Below are 16,229 nucleotides of genomic sequence, written 5' to 3' on the forward strand. Positions count from 1 at the left end.
CGTCCAGTTATTGCACTACGCTGGGCAAAAGGTTTTCCGACACTATATTAGGAGATATCCCATGACTTTTGTCTCCTCAGTGTATAACACTGCCTTGCGATATTCCTGAAGTTACTCTTATTCCTCTTGATTTGACGCCTGTTAACAACAACAATGCATGGAGTTGTATCGGCCAGGAAGTTCTTAACCCAATCACTGAGTCGGTCAGATATTCTGTAAGCCGGCCTGTGTGGCCGAGCGGTTCTAGGCGCTTCAGTCTGGAACCGCGCGACCGCTACTGTCGCAGGTTCGAATCCTGCCTCAGGCATGGATGCGTGTGATGTCGTTAGGTTAGTTAGGTTTAAGTAGTTCTAAGTTCTAAGGGACTGATGACCTCAGCTGTTAGGTCCCTTAGCGCTCAGAGCCATTTGAACCAGTCATTCCACAAACTTGCATTTTGTTCTCTTGGTAATAGCGCAGATCATAGAACTCTTTCCGAAAGTCAAGGAACACATCATCAAAATATGCGACGCTATTTACAGTCTATGAGATTTGGTCGGTGAATGGAATTAGGTGAGTTTCAAAGAATCTTAGTTTTTGCACAATGCGTTTCAGTCCCTATAGAGGAGATATTTATTCTTGAAAAAGATAATAAAACGTGATTGTATAAGGGGTTCCATAAATGAACAACAAACAGGGGTCACTGATATAACCCTATAGTGCTGTGCATCTGTCTGACAATAGTGCATGAAAGATGACCTAGATTGGCCGTCATAAATTATGCTTCTTACGTATTTAAGCGAAGCATTCCCCCCCTTTTTCGCCGGCTAGGGTGGCCGAGCGGTTCTAGGCGCTACCGTCTGGAACCGCGCGACCGCTACGGTCGCAGGTTCGAATCCTGCCTCGGACATGGATGTGTGTGATGTTCTTACGCTAGTTAGGTTTAAGTAGTTCTAAGTTCTAGGAGACTGATGGCATCAAAAGTTAAGTCTCATAGTGCCCAGAGCCTTTTGAACCATTCCCCTTTTTCCTCAGCGATAAGTGAATGAAACGCAAGTCAAATTTTTACACTTTCAGCACAAAAATCTGATATTACCCGTTATGTAAAAATTTACATCGCTTAGACGTTTAAGAAGGCGTGTAACTTCCAGTTCCGGATTTTATCAGTATCAAGGCTGTTAGACAGATGCATAATTTTTGGACTTCTGAAAAAGATTTGACTCAATATCTCACCTACGCTTGTTATCGAAATTGCGACTGTATCGGGTATCAAGCGAAATTTGTGACTTGACTGAGGATTATCTGATAGGAGGGACAAGGAATGTTGGATGGTGAGTTATCGAGAGAATTAAAAGTATTTTCAACTATGGAATAGGTAAGTGTGCGGGACTCTTGCTGTTCATGTTGTTTATTAGTCACCTTGCCGATGTGACGTGGATGATGCAGGTATCTATAATGAAGTAGTTGCATAAGGATTCAGGTAGACATTAATAAGATTTTGAAGTGCTGCGAAGATTGGCAAGTTCAGAAATGTAAAATTATGTGCTCTAATAGAATTAATCTCTAATGGAATGCCTCTAATGAAATTAATTATAATAGTACAATATTCTGCAGAAATAATCAATTCTGCTTCACGAATGTTCAGTGTAAGGACGTTCATATACACACCGTCCAACAAAAAGCTTTTAGACTGTTTTTCTTCCTGGCATATAAGCGATGTTAGTGCAGGAACTATGTTGGCAGCTGAAACTAACAACTGTAAACAACGGATTGCATTCGACGAGCCAATTGTGAAAATTGGCAATTTGTGGTAAGGTGTTATGAGACCAAACTGCTGAGGTCATCGGTCCCTAAGCTTACACACTACCTAATGTAACTTAAATTAACTTACGCTAAGGACAACACACACACGGGGGAGCAGCGGTTTTGAGGAGGCAGTGTTTCAAGCGTGAAGTACGAACAACATTGTTGTGTCACAAATCTCAATTGAGAAACGTCACTATTCAAGTGTTCAAGACATTCTCCAGGATTTTTTGAAGAAGAGAAAAGTGTGCGCAAAGTTTATCCGTCTCCGTGAATTCCGAAGAAAAACAACACCTTGTGCACGCCTGCCGCGACTTGGTTGAAATGGAAAACGTGGGCAATTATGTTCTAGAAAAAAATCATCACGGGTGACGACACTCACTCCGTCTTCAGGCCGACCGCCGTGTCTTCCTCAGGGGAGGATGTGAATAGGAGGGGCGTGTGGTCAGCACACCGCTTCTCCCGACCGTTATGATGGTATTCTTGACCGAAGCCGCTGCTATTCGGTCGATTAGCTCCTCAACTGGCATCACGAGACTGAGGGCACCCCGAAAAATGGCAACAGCGCATGGCGCCCTGCATGGTCACCTATCCAAGCGCCGACCACGCCCGACAGCGCTTAACTTCGGTGATCGCACGGGAACCGGTGTGTCCATTGCGGCAAGGCCGTTGCCATTTTCACTACTAACTTACCAAAAACGCAGCACTTCGCATGAAAGGTCAACACTCTATTTTGTATTACACTGAGGGGACAAAAGTCATACCACGTCGGGCTTTCTTTTGCTCGGAGTACTGCAGCAAATCGACGTGGGATGGACTAAACAGGTCGTTGGAAATCCCTTGCAGAAATATTGAGCCATGCTGCCTCTATAGGCGACTATAATTGCGAAAGTGTTGCTGGTGGAGGATCCTGTGCACGAACTGACCTCTCGATTATGTCCCGTAAGTGTTCGGTGGGATTCATGTCGGGCAAAACCATTCTCTCCAGGAGTTTCTTATAACCAATCGCAAACAATTGTGGCCATGTGACATGGGTGTATTGTCACTGATCTATAAAAATTCCATCGTTGTTTAGGAACATGAAGTTCATGAATGGCTGCACATGGTCTCCAGGTAGCCGGACGTAACCATTTCCAGTCAATGATTAGTTCAGTTGAACCGAAGAACCCAGTCCATTTCATGTAAGAACAGCTCACACCCTTATGGAGCCACCACCAACTTTCATAGTGCAGTGCCTTGTTGATAATTGGGATCCACGGCCTCGTGTGGTGTGCCCCACACTCGAACCTACCATCAGTTCTTAGCAACTAAAATCGGGACTCATCCAACCATATAGGGTCCAAACGGTATGGTCACGAGCCCAGGAGAGGCGGTGCAGGCTCTTAGCAAAGACACTCACGTTGGTCGGCTGCTTCCGTAGCCCATTAACGCCAAACTTTTCCACACTGTCCTGGCTGAAACGGTCGTCCTAGGTCCCACATTGATTTCTGCCTAGTCTGTTTGCACTAGCGACTCTACGCAAACGCTGCCGCTCTCGGTCGTTAAGTGAAGACCGCTGTCCGCTGTGAGAGATCGTGCTTGAAATCTGATATTCTCAGCACAATCTTGATACTGCGGATCTCGGAATATTGATTTCTCTAACGATTTCCGGAATGGAATGTCCCATGCATCCAGCTCCAACTACCAACCTGCGTTCGAAGTCTGTTATCTCCCGTCGTACGACCATAGTCACGTTGGAAACTTTTTCACATGAATCACCTGAGTATAAATGACGGCTCCGCCAATGCCCTACCCTTACATTGTGTAAGCGACACTACCGCCAACAGTATATGTGCGTATTGCTATATGATTACTTTTTTCGTCCAAGCGTAGTCGAGTCTGAACCTTTTGAGTGGACAGGAAACAAGTAAAAGAAGTGGAACCCTAAGCTACACGTGGCACTGTGTGTGGCTTTGGCAGGCGGTGGTGCGGCCGTCGTCAGGTGCGAGCAGCGTGCTGCTACCGGAGGCGCTGGCGCCAGGCTTCATCAACGGGCTGCTGTACGTGTACACGGGCGCGCGGCTGCCGCGCTCCGCGGACGCGACGGCCCGCATGCTGGGGCGCGCGGCGCTCCAGTTCACCAAGGCCAGCGACTCCACGGGCGGCTTCCTCACGATCCACCCCTGGCTGTCGTGGCTGGCGCCGCGCCTCTCCGGCTACCGGGATCACATCCAGAGCTCCGAGCAGATGCGTCTCTTCCTGGAGGTCAGCAGAGCTTCTCACAGCGACAGTTTACCCACGTAGCACATGCGACGTGGGTCCCGCGCTGTCATGTACTCCACACCAGACTCCCAATTTCTACAAGGCGAAAATTAACCATTAGAACATTTTCTGATTGGGTGAAATATCCTGACATTAAAATCAAGAAAGTGCAGCCCAGTTTCACTTTTGCCAGAATTCTCGAAAATTTCAGAAAAGGCGACTCACATACAGCTTCTTAACCATTTGACCACAAATGTAATGGGTAGTCAAAAAGTTTCTGTTCGAATACTGCACGGTCCGGAATCGCTATCCAATCAGGAAAAATCACCATGAGCACTGAGGCAATCGTCCAATTAACGCACCAGGTTGAAGACACCCATTTGGTAAAACGCTGTGTCATGCTGCGCGAAGAAGAGCGTAACTGCCTGCTGCACATTCTCGTCCCACAGGAATCGTCGACCCTTCAAGGCTTTCTTTGAGGGACTGAATACGTGATAATCTCATGGGGATTAGGTATTCGATTGTCTTCCACTTGAGTGAGGCTGGCTTCCCAGATCGACTGGCGTCATGTGTCGAATCGTGACCAGCATGAAAGTGGGCGCACCATTCCACAATGACAACTTTCGACAGTTCTGCTGTCCTATACACATTCTTCTTACAGGGCCAGTTTACTCACACAGCACATGTTACGAGAGCCCTGCGCTGTTACAAGCCCCACGCCAGATTCCCAATTTTTTTGACCCGAAAATTAGCCGTAAAGAAAGGGTGTCAACTAAAGACGGATTTCACTTTTTCCAGAATTTTCGGAAATTTTATAAAAGGTGGTTCATGGTGTGGCTTCCTGTAGTCATGTCCTAGTTCATGAACCACGGGCAACGTATGAGTAGCGAGTAAGTGGTCACGACAGTCGAGATACCAGTTAAATTGGGATAAGGCAGGGCATCTCGGACATATTCTGAGCCGTGGTCACCTTTGTGCTCATACGGCAAAGACTACCAAATCCACCGGTTAGTCCCTCAACCGTTAGGGGTAAAACTCAATGGGACTCGGGGCAAGTAAGGCTAGCAACCTGCTTCCCTGGTACTTTAAATATGATGCTGGCAACAATCAGAGCAAAATGCCTCGGACCTTTGGAGATGACGGAGTCCCACCTCTAACTGACAAACCAGGGACTCCTAAGATACGACTTGGCAAACAAATGGTAATGAGATGGGGAGCTATTAATATCAATGGGGGCTACTCTGGGAAGAAGGTATAGCTGGCAGAGGCTGCAAGTAAGATGGAGCTGGACGTTTTAGCTATTAGTGACATTCGGGTAAGGGGTGAGAAAGAAGAGGAAGTGGGAGAATACAAGGTCTACCTGTCAGGAGTCAAAGCAGCAATAACACAATGGGGTGTAGGGCTTTACATCAGGAAAGAAATGGAACCCAGCGTAGTTGCAATAAGGTTGTAAACGAACGACTGATGTGGATAGATTTGACAGTGTCTAGCAAGAAAATTAGGATTGTGTCAGTATATTTGCATTGTGAAGGGACAGATCAAGATAAGATGGATAGTTTTTATGAGGCACTCAGTGATGTAGTTGTTAGAGTAAAGGACAGGGTATGAAAAGGTTGTGGGTAAATTTGGAGAGGATATGGACGCCAACAGGAACGGGAAACAACTCTTGGATTTCTGTGCCAGTATGGCTTAGTAATCACAAACTCATTTTTTAAACATAAGAACATTCACCGGTATACTTGGGAAGGCAGGGGAACCAGATCTTTCATTGACTATATAATAACAGATCAGGAACTCACGAGGGCTGTGAGGGACACACGTGTATTCAGGGGATTCTTTGATGACACTGATCATTATTTAATCTGCAGCGAAATTAGGATTCTGAGGCCGAAAGTGCAGGAGGTCAGGTCCATATGTAGGAGGATAAGAGTGGAGAAATTTCTGGAAAAGGAAATCAGGCACAAGTACATAGCAACGATCTCAAAAAGGTACCAGTTACTTGAATGTAGTCAATTACAGTCATTGGAAAAGGAATGGACAAGGTACAGGGACACAGTACTACAAGTGGCTAAAGAATGTCTTGGGACAGTAGTGTGTAAAAGTAGGATGAATCAAACAGCTTGGTGGAATGACACAGTCAAGGCAGCCTTTAAAAGAAGGCGTATCAAAAATGGCTACATACTAGAACTCAGGTAGACAGAGAAAGTTATGTTGAAGAAAGAAACAAAGCCAAACAGATAATTGCAGCATCCAAGAAAAAATCTTGGGAAGACTATGGAAACAGGTTGGAGACTATGGGTCAAGCTGCTGGAAAACCATTCTGGAGTGTAATTAGCAGTTTTCGAAATGGAGGTAAGAAGGAAATGACACGTATTTTGGACAGGTCAGGAAAACTGCTGGTGAATCATGTGGATGCTTTGGGCAGATGGAGGGAATATTTTGAAGAGTTGCTCAATGTAGGTGAAAATACGATCAGCAATGTTTCAGATTTCGGGGTAGAATGGGATAGGAATGATGATGGAAATAGGATCACATTTGAGGAAGTGGAGAAAATGCTCAATAGATTGCAGTGCAATAAAGCAGGTGGGGTGGATGAAATTAAGTCGGAACTCATCAAATACAGTGGAATGTCAGGTCTTAAATGGCTACACAGGATAATTGAAATGGCCTGGGAGTCGGGATAGGTTCCATCAGACTGGACAAAAGCAGTAATCACACCAATCTTTAAACATAGAAACAGAAAAGATTGTAACAACTACAGAGGTAATCAGCGTTGTGGGTAAAATCTTCCCAGGTATTGTTGAAAGGAAAGTGCGAGTATTAGTTGAGGACCAATTGGATGAAAATCAGTGTGGGTTTAGGCCTCCTAGAGGTTGTCAGGACCAGATCTTTAGCTTGCGGCAAATAATGGAGACGTGTTATGAGTGGAACAGGGAATTGTATCTATGCTTTATAGATCTAGAAAAGGCATATGACCGGGTTCATTGGAGGAAGTTATTGTCTGTTCTACGAGATTATGGAATAGGAGGCAAACTTTTGCAAGCAATTAAAGGTCTTTACATGGATAGTCAGGTAGCAGTTAGAGTTGACGGTAAATTGAGTTCATGGTTCAGAGTAGTTTCAGGGGTAAGACAAGGCTGCAACCTGTCTCCACTGTTGTTCATATTATTTATGGATCATATGTTGAAAACAATAGACTGGCTGGGTGAGATTAAGATATGTGAACACGAAACAAGCAGTCTTGCATATGCGTATGACTTAGTTGTGATGGCAGATTCGATTGAAAGTTTTCAGAGTAATATTTCAGATCTACAGGGTGTTTCAAAAATGACCGGTATATATGAAACGGCAATACAAACTAAACGAGCAGCGATAGAAATACACCGTTTGTTGCAATATGCTTGGGACAACAGTACATTTTCAGAGAGACAAACTTACGAAATTACAGTAGTTACAATTGTCAACAACAGATGGCGCTGCGGTCTGGGAAACTCTATAGTACAATATTTTCCACATATCCACCATGCGTAGCAATAATATGGCGTAGTCTCTGACTGAAATTACCCGAAACCTTTGACAACGTGTCTGGCGGAATGGCTTCACATGCAGATGAGATGTACTGCTTCAGCTGTTCAATTGTTTCTGGATTCTGGCGGTACACCTGGTCTTTCAAGTGTCCCCACAGAAAGAAGTCACAGGGGTTCATGTCTGGCGAATAGGGAGGCCAATCCACGCCGCCTCCTGTATGTTTCGGATAGCCCAAAGCAATCACACGATCATCGAAATATTCATTCAGGAAATTAAAGACGTCGGCCATGCGATGTGGCCGGGCACCATCCTGCATAAACCACGAGGTGTTCGCAGTGTCGTCTAAGGCAGTTTGTACCGCCACAAATTCACGAAGAATGTCCAGATAGCGTGATGCAGTAATCGTTTCGGCTCTGAAAAATGGGCCAATGATTCCTATGGAAGAAATGGCGGCCCAGACCAATACTTTTTGAGGATGCAGGGACGATGGGACTGCAACATGGGGCTTTTCGGTTCCCCATATGCGCCAGTTCTGTTTATTGACGAAGCCGTCCATGTAAAAATAAGCTTCGTCAGTAAACCAAATGCTGCCCACATGCATATCGCCGTCATCAATCCTGTGCACTATATCGTTAGTGAATGTCTCTGGTGCAGCAATGGTAGCGGCGCTGAGGGGTTGCCGCGTTTGAATTTTGTATGGATAGAGGTGTAAACTCTGGCGCATGAGACGATACGTGGACATTGGCGTCATTTGGACCGCAGCTGCAACACGGCGAACGGAAACCCGAGGCCGCTGTTAGATCACCTACTGCACTATCTGCGCGTTGCCCTCTGTGGTTGCCGTACGTGGTCGCCCTACCTTTCCAGCACGTTCATCCGTCACGTTCCCAGTCCGTTGAAATTTTTCAAACAGATCCTTTATTGTATCGCTTTTCGGTCCTTTGGTTACATTAAACCTCCGTTGAAAACTTCGTCTTGTTGAAACAACACTGTGTTCTAGGCGGTGGAATTCCAACACCAGAAAAATCCTCTGTTCTAAGGAATAAACCATGTTGTCCACAGCACACTTGCACGTTGTGAACAGCACACGCTTACAGCAGAAAGACGACGTACAGAATGGCGCACCCACAGACTGCGTTGTCTTCTACATATATCTTTCACATCACTTGCAGCGCCATCTGTTGTTGAAAATTGTAACTACTGTAATTTCGAAAGTTTGTCCGCCTGAAAATGTACTGTTGTCCCAGGCATATTGCAACAAATGGTGTATTTCTATAGCTGCTCGTTTAGTTTTTATTGCCATTTCAAATATACCGGTCATTTTTGAAACACCCTGTAGATCAGAAATGTAAGAACTATGGTATGAAGATTAGCATCTCCAAAACGAAAGTAATGTCAGTGGGAAAGAAATATAAATGGATTGAGTGCCAAATAGGAGGAACAAAGTTAGAACAGGTGGACGGTTTCAAGTACTTAGGATGCATATTCTCGCAGGATGGCAACATAGTGAAAGAACTGGAAGCGAGGTGTAGCAAAGCTAATGCAGTGAGCGCTCAGCTACGATCTACTCTCTTCTGCAAGAAGGAAGTCAGTACCAAGACTAATTTATCTGTGCACCGTTCAATCTTTCGGCCAACTTTGTTGTATGGGAGCGAAAGCTGGGTGGATTCAGGTTACCTTATCAACAAGATTGAGGTTACGGATATGAAAATAGCTAACATGATTGCAGATACTAGTAGATGGGAACAATGGCAGGAGGGCGTCCACAATGAGGAAATCAAAGAAAAACTGGAAATGAACTCTATAGATGTAGCAGTCAGGGCGAACAGGATTAGATGGTGGGGTCATGTTACACGCATTGGAGAAGCAAGGTTACCCAAGAGACTCATGGGTTCAGCAGTAGAGGGTAGGAGGAGTCGGGGTAGGCCAAGGAGAAGGTACCTGGATTCGGTTAAGAATGATTTTGAAGTAATAGGTTTAACATCAGAAAAGATACCAATGTTAGCACTGAATAGGGGATCATGGAGGAATTTTATAAGGGGGCTATGCTGCAGACTGAATGCTGAATGGCATAATCAGTCTTAAATGATGATGATTATTATTATAAAAGGTAGTGCACAGTCAGCTTCTTAACCATCTGACCACAATATAAGGGGCAGTCACGAAGTTTCCGTCCAAAGGCGATACTGTCCAGAATCGCTACGCCAATCAGGAAGATCGCCGTGAGCACAGGCGATCATCCCAGCAATGCACCAGATTGAAGACACCTGTTTGTTAAGATCCGCGTCCTGCAGTGCATAGAGGTGCATAACTACCTGCGGCACATCCTCGTCTGACAGTAATGGTCGACTCTTTGAAGCCTTTTTAAGCAACTGAGGGCTTGATTATCACACGGGGAGGGGTCACAACTATAGGGCGAGTGCTCGAGTGTCTTCCACTTGAGTGAGGCTGGCCTCTCAGATCGACCAGTGTGATCTGCCGAATCGTGACTAATCTTCCTTCCTTCCGAATCGTGAGCTGCATGGAACTTGGCGCACCATTCCACAATTGTGGTTTTCGACAGACAAGCTGTCCCGTATACGTTCTTCATTCTCCAATGGACATCCAATGGTGTTTCTCCTTTGGCAGCACATTGGTCCTGTTTGGATGCATTTGGTAATAGCGTCGACACAGTCCACGTGTCCGCATTTACTGCACACACATCAAAAAGACACGAACACCACACTAGTCCCTTGCCTAAATGTCAGTGCTTCGATACCTGCAACTGACTTGTGCTGCGTTGCATATCGGCTGCAGCAATGCATTCAAACGGAAACTTTTTGATCGCCCCTTATAACATACAGTCCAAAACACAGTTTGCACTTCTGAAGAGTTTGGGTACTGAGGAAGGCTGCGTGATTCTTACTAACATTTAAAAATCTCTGAACGCTGTAACTGACACTCAGACAAGTGATTTAATGTAAGACACATGGGGTCGCAAGTGTTTGGAAAACCGCAAAAGTGGTTGACAAATGTTGAACAAGTCGCATCAAGAGACGACGTACACCACCGCACGAGCAGCGGCTGAGCCTGTCGGTCTGTCGCACCTCACCGTCCCAACCTAAGTCAAGTATTCACGTCCGTGTGGCTCTGGGCCTATTTAGGCGACTTTAGTGCGTGGAGCTCAGGGTCCGAGTCTTGCGTCTGCCAGGTAGTATTTTTTGCACTGCATTAGACAGTTTTGTATTTATTGTGAGATAAGATTTATCATTTTGCTTGCCGGTCCCGCTGGTTTATTGCAAAGTACAGAACACCAAAAACCTCCCATATTGCGTCACAACCGTATGAGTATCCGAGCTGCCTCGTTACCAGAAGATGACCTACGTTTTCTTTACTGAAGAATGTCTTTAAATAAAAAAAAGAAGGGTCAAAAGGAAACAATCACAAAATAAGAACGGCTTTTACTTGGTTACAGTGAGGACAATAATTTTGTACATTAAATGTATACAGACAACCATCAACTGTAGAATGGAATTACAACAACAAAAATAAAAAATAAACCATCCGTGCACGGCTCACAGCTAGACCCAAGCTTCCATATGTCGTTAACAATGCGTCTGCAACCTGTACTCGTACATCCATTATGTATATTCCTGACATGCATACATAGCCAAAAGAGCTTTGCATCGTAATTTAGAATAACACAGGCACTGCAATATCATATTTACCTGCCGACATTTAAGTAAAATGTCTCACCTGTACGAAAACGTACATAATGGATGTTCGAGTACAGGTTGTACACGCTTGGTTTACATAATATGGAAATCTGGGTGTGGCCCTGAGTCGTGCACGGTAAGCCAAATGGTACGGCGTCCGCTCGCGATATGCGGGAAATCCGGATTCGAGTCCCGGTCCGACACAAATTTACGTTGTTATCATTCCATTCTACAGCTGACGGTAGCTCATTTTCGCAATTGCTGTTACATTTAATGACATCTTGGGTATTTAATCCTCTATTATTGGATCACTATTTTCAGGTGAATATCTGTATAACAATAAATCAGAAGTAATAACAACCCTTAGATATACACTGGTGTGGAAGATGATTATAATATTTTTAAAATTATTTTAGAAAATACTAAAAACTTTTACATGAGAGTATCAAAATGCTAGTACTCACATAACTAAAACATTAGAGGGGTAAAGCTCGTAACCTTTTCACCCAACATTAGTTGTCCGTTAAAACAAAACACCGCTCAAAGGCGGTAGGTCATAGAATAAAACAGCCGAATTCCAATGTCCTATGTACAAGGTTGTCTGCACATTTAATGTATTTCCTAACGCCGCAGTCGCTGATCTTTTGGACATGCATGCATGTCCAAATGAACTTTGTATGGTAATTCAGAATAACACAGGCACTGCAATATCGTATCGTAATAATTTTGTAACTTCTGTGTTTACAAGAGATTACATTTACAAAAAGTGTGCGAAATTTTCACAGTTTGTACGAGTGCAAGTATTGCATCGCTCAATCATCCCTTCAGGCGCAAGCCCAACCATTGCACGTGCGGCAAGGTCATCTGGTGACGTCATATGTTCAACATTTTTCCCGACATTTACGACCTCATGTGTCTTACGTTAAATTAATTGTCTCAGCGTCACATACGTCGCTTTGGTTTTTTTCAAAACATTAATAAGAGTCATCCTGTATAGTGAGAATACACTTAATTTATTACATAATAAATTGTAAGTTGCAGTTCTCTGCTGTGATTAGTCAAAAGTATCTAACTATGTACATTACATCATCCTTTTAAGTAAATTAGAATACTGTTTCAACACGAGCAATGCTTTGAAAGTGTTCAAATCATAATTCATAAACAAGAAACAAAGAGTGCCAGTACGACAAACCAGTGTCTTAAGCTATCAGTCATCATCAGCTTGGGAATTAATTATGTTTTCTGTCTCACATCGGTCCATCTTAGGGCCATTACTTTTTCTTGTATATAGTAATGATCTCTTATCAGTTACAGTGCCAGATGCAGAGAGGCTTTCTAATGATACAATAACTGCAGTAAGTAGCAAGTTGAGTACAGTTTTAGAAAGGACTGCTACTGATATTATCATGTACATTAATAACTCACTGCCATTAACCTTTCAAAATATTCACTGCTCGCAGTTCATTACGTGTACAAGGTTTCCAACCAACATATTCATAAAGTATGAAGAAGAGCAAACAGAAAAGGATGACAGTGTAGAATTCCTAGGATTATAACGTCACAATAAACTTGATTGGGAGAAGCATGCCACAGAACTGCTGAAACGGCTAAACAAATCCTAGCGGCTAGATAAATCCTTATTTGCAATGTGAATGTTATCATAGGTGACATAAAATTAAAGTAGGTAGATTACTTTGCTTACTTTCTTTCCTCAGTGACATTTTTAGGCTACCATAATTTTTGGGGGGCTCTTCATGGCAAAGTAGAAGCCTGTTCAAGAAACTGGGCATATGATCTACTTCTTCTCTCCGTAAAGAAATTTGCCGTATATAACACATTTGTTTTCCAACAAACAGCTCAGTTTTCAAAATTAATACTAGAACAAGTACGATCTACATAAAGAGTTTAAAGCTCTTACTTTAATCCAAAAAGGGACCCACACACCGGACATCCATTTTTCTGTTGCATGTTCCGTTTTTATTCTTAATTTAAGTTTCAGTTTCGTTCACATTATTTTTCCTTCTCTGTTTTCCACATTCTTCCATTTTCCCCGTTCTTTCATTTTTGAACGTATTTTCCGTTCCTCATTGGGAAATGAAAAGAGAGGAATCAGTGATGGGAAAGACAAAGTGGCAGTGAAAGAGAGAGAGAGAGATTGATGAAGACAGCAACAGTGGAAGCCAAAGAGAGAGAAGATATTGATGGTCGGTGAGAAACAGTGGACGTAAAACACAAAGTGAGATGGACGGAGATAGAATCAGTGGGATCAAAAGAGAGAGGGGACAGTGGAAACAAAAAATACAACTCAATGTAGACCATATAAATAGGCTTAGAGATCTAGATCCTCCCAGACCGACGTACTTTAACACGTAGGCATAGAAGAGGGCGCATTTGGACCGAAATTTGAAACACGTAGGTGCAGGGATAAAATAAGTTGGACAACCAGAGTTTCTGAAATGCCGAGGTATGGTGGGGAGAGCGGGAGTAGGAAATAAACACAAAAGGAGAAAGTGTGAGCGAAAGAGGAGACAGTGGCGGTGGAGTGTACTGTATATCAATGGGAGAAAAAGAAGGCTCTGGGCGAGAGACATACATGGACATTGGCTGTGAGTGGTAGGTGTTAATCATGAAAACTTAATGACAAGAGAGACTCCGCAAAAGGATTTAGAATGTGCTGTGTTAAAAGAGCGTGAACACGTTCACATGCCAACATTTTTGGTAGCGTAGACGGAATGAATATTGAGGTAGTTGGTTCCCCACTTCTCTGTTAGTCTTTTAAAGAGGGTATAGATGTATACGACCATATTCGCCTTTGGTGTGCGCCGGCTGGAGCATTTTTCAGCAAGTATTATTAGACCATATTTTACAAATAGCAAGTTCGCACGGGAGATTAACTAGAAAACTCTCTAATGTCCATCCTACGTGGTCCGCTTGCTATGGTCGGCCATAGTGCCGCTTTGATCGTAACTGCAGGAGCAGTTTTTGTACACAGGCTGCCGCCTGTAATGTCACACTTACGATACAGATGGTTTGAAAATGGACGCAGGTGTCCTAAAATAGTCACCACCATGGAATAAAAAAAGATATTTCTCAGTACAACTTCTGATACAACTACAACCATTTATTTCAGTATTTTAGTTCAATCTGGTGATACTAACGTTTTAAAAATCCCTATAAATGTGTTAATAAGTATGGACATGAATTAGGGAGAAAGTATTCATAATGCTTTTGAGTGACTAACTAATTTTTAGAGTTCCTGGCAGATTAAAACTGTGTGCTGACCTGAAATTCGGTCTCAAAACCTTGCCATTCACGGGCAGTGTCTGAGCCAAATCACGATCCACTATCACAGCTTTACATCCACCGTTATCGAGTTGTGAGTAGAGCCTGGGTAACTCAGTTGGTAAGGCAAGGTTCTGGGTTGAAGTCGTGGAGAAGCACACTGTTTTAATATGCCAGGAACTTTCGAAACATCACATTCCACTGCAGAGTGAAAGATGCATTCTGGTAAGTAACTTTTGTTTGGTTACCGCTAATAATTATCCCATTGTTGAATCACAAATTTATTCAGCAGATGTGAATATTCACTTTTAGCTTCATATAAGTGTTGTACCAAAAGTATGGTTCCCATATTTTTTACAAATAGAAAACATTGTTTACTGTTATTAATTTATGCATCATTGAAAAGCTTACACTTTTGTCTATTTTTCAACACTGTCTCCATTTTTGCTCGCGGGGTAGCCGTGCAGTCTTAGCTGCCTTGCCACGGTTCGCGTGGCTGTCCCCATCAAAGGTTCGAGTCCTCCCTTGGTCATGGCTGTGTATGTTGTCTTTAGCGTAAGTTAGATTAACTAGTGTGTAAACCTACGGACCAGTGACCTCAGCAAATTTCCAAATTTTTTCGACCAACTTTTGAAGACAGTGTTCCAGCTTATGTACTCCTAAGTCGAACAAGTCTCCCGCCAACCCGTTCAGGAACCATGTGACCTCTGATCGGACTTCATCGTCGCTCTTGAAGCATTTGCCTCCTAAGTGTTCCTTTAGCTTTGGGAAGAGTTGATAATCACTGGGAGCTAAGTCCAGGCCGTATGGGGGATGGGGCATAACAGTGCACCCAAATTTCTTCAAAACCTCCTGTGTCTGACGAGCGATGTGGGGTCGAGCATTGTCGTGAAGAAGCATTATGCCCTCCATCAGTCGTCCTCTCTGGCGATTCTGGATTTCTCGCTGGAGTTTGGTCAATGATTCACAATATCTGTCTGAGTTTATTGTCGTCTCGGGTTGCATGAAATCGATGAGGAATACCCCCTTCCGATCCCAAAACACAGTCGCCATAACCTTTTCTGCCAACTGTGTTTGTTTGAATGTCTTTGGTGGCGGTGAACCGGAGTGACGCCACTGACGAGATTGTTGTTTTGTTTTGGGGGTGTAATGAAACACCCACATTTCATCTCCCATGACGATAGAGTCCAACCACTTCTCCTTGTTTCCTCCCCCCTCACATTGTTGAAGAAACTTGCCAGCACAGTCGAGGCGTTGCTCGCTGTGTCCATCAGTCAGCATCCGGGAACCCAGCGACCTCACATCTTGCGATAACCCAACGTTTCTGTTGAAGTTCTTTCAATTGTGCTATGGGAAGCTTCAGGAATGCGTTCAACAAGTTCACGGACAGTGATATTTGAGCAGCTCGCTGTTGATCTTCTGGACAAGCACATCCGAAACTGGTAGTATTCCACTCCGTTCTTCATCGTGAACTTCCGTGTGACCCTCAGCAAAAGCCCTGCACCATTTGCGGGCTTGCTGAATGGACATGCACTCTTCACCATAAACCTGTCATTTGCCGATAAATCGACAGGCGGTAACTTCCTTGCGTGGGGAAACCGGATTACTGCTCGAACCTCGCATTTGGCGGGAGCAGCGATCAACGCTCCCATCTCTGACAGCTGCCAAGCCAACACTGAGCGACGTAGCGAATCGCTGACG

At 43.9% G+C, this 16,229-nt stretch overlaps 1 protein-coding gene across 3 annotated transcripts in view; it reads left to right on the plus strand.

Annotated features, from left to right (window-relative positions):
• Nucleotides 1-16,229, plus strand: part of LOC126353281 (probable cytochrome P450 304a1) — a 187,466-nt gene that overhangs the window by 132,846 nt on the left and 38,391 nt on the right. For all 3 annotated transcript variants that reach the window (XR_007565197.1, XM_050002751.1, XM_050002752.1), the window contains exon 4: nucleotides 3,742-4,026. Coding sequence is in view for 2 of the 3 variants with exons in the window: in XM_050002751.1 (XP_049858708.1) it covers nucleotides 3,742-4,026 (285 nt within the window). In the remaining variant the exon portion in view is untranslated. The remainder of the gene's footprint in view (nucleotides 1-3,741; nucleotides 4,027-16,229) is intronic.

This window comes from Schistocerca gregaria, chromosome 1 (genome assembly GCF_023897955.1).
Source record: "Schistocerca gregaria isolate iqSchGreg1 chromosome 1, iqSchGreg1.2, whole genome shotgun sequence".
NCBI classification, from domain to species: domain Eukaryota; kingdom Metazoa; phylum Arthropoda; class Insecta; order Orthoptera; family Acrididae; genus Schistocerca; species Schistocerca gregaria.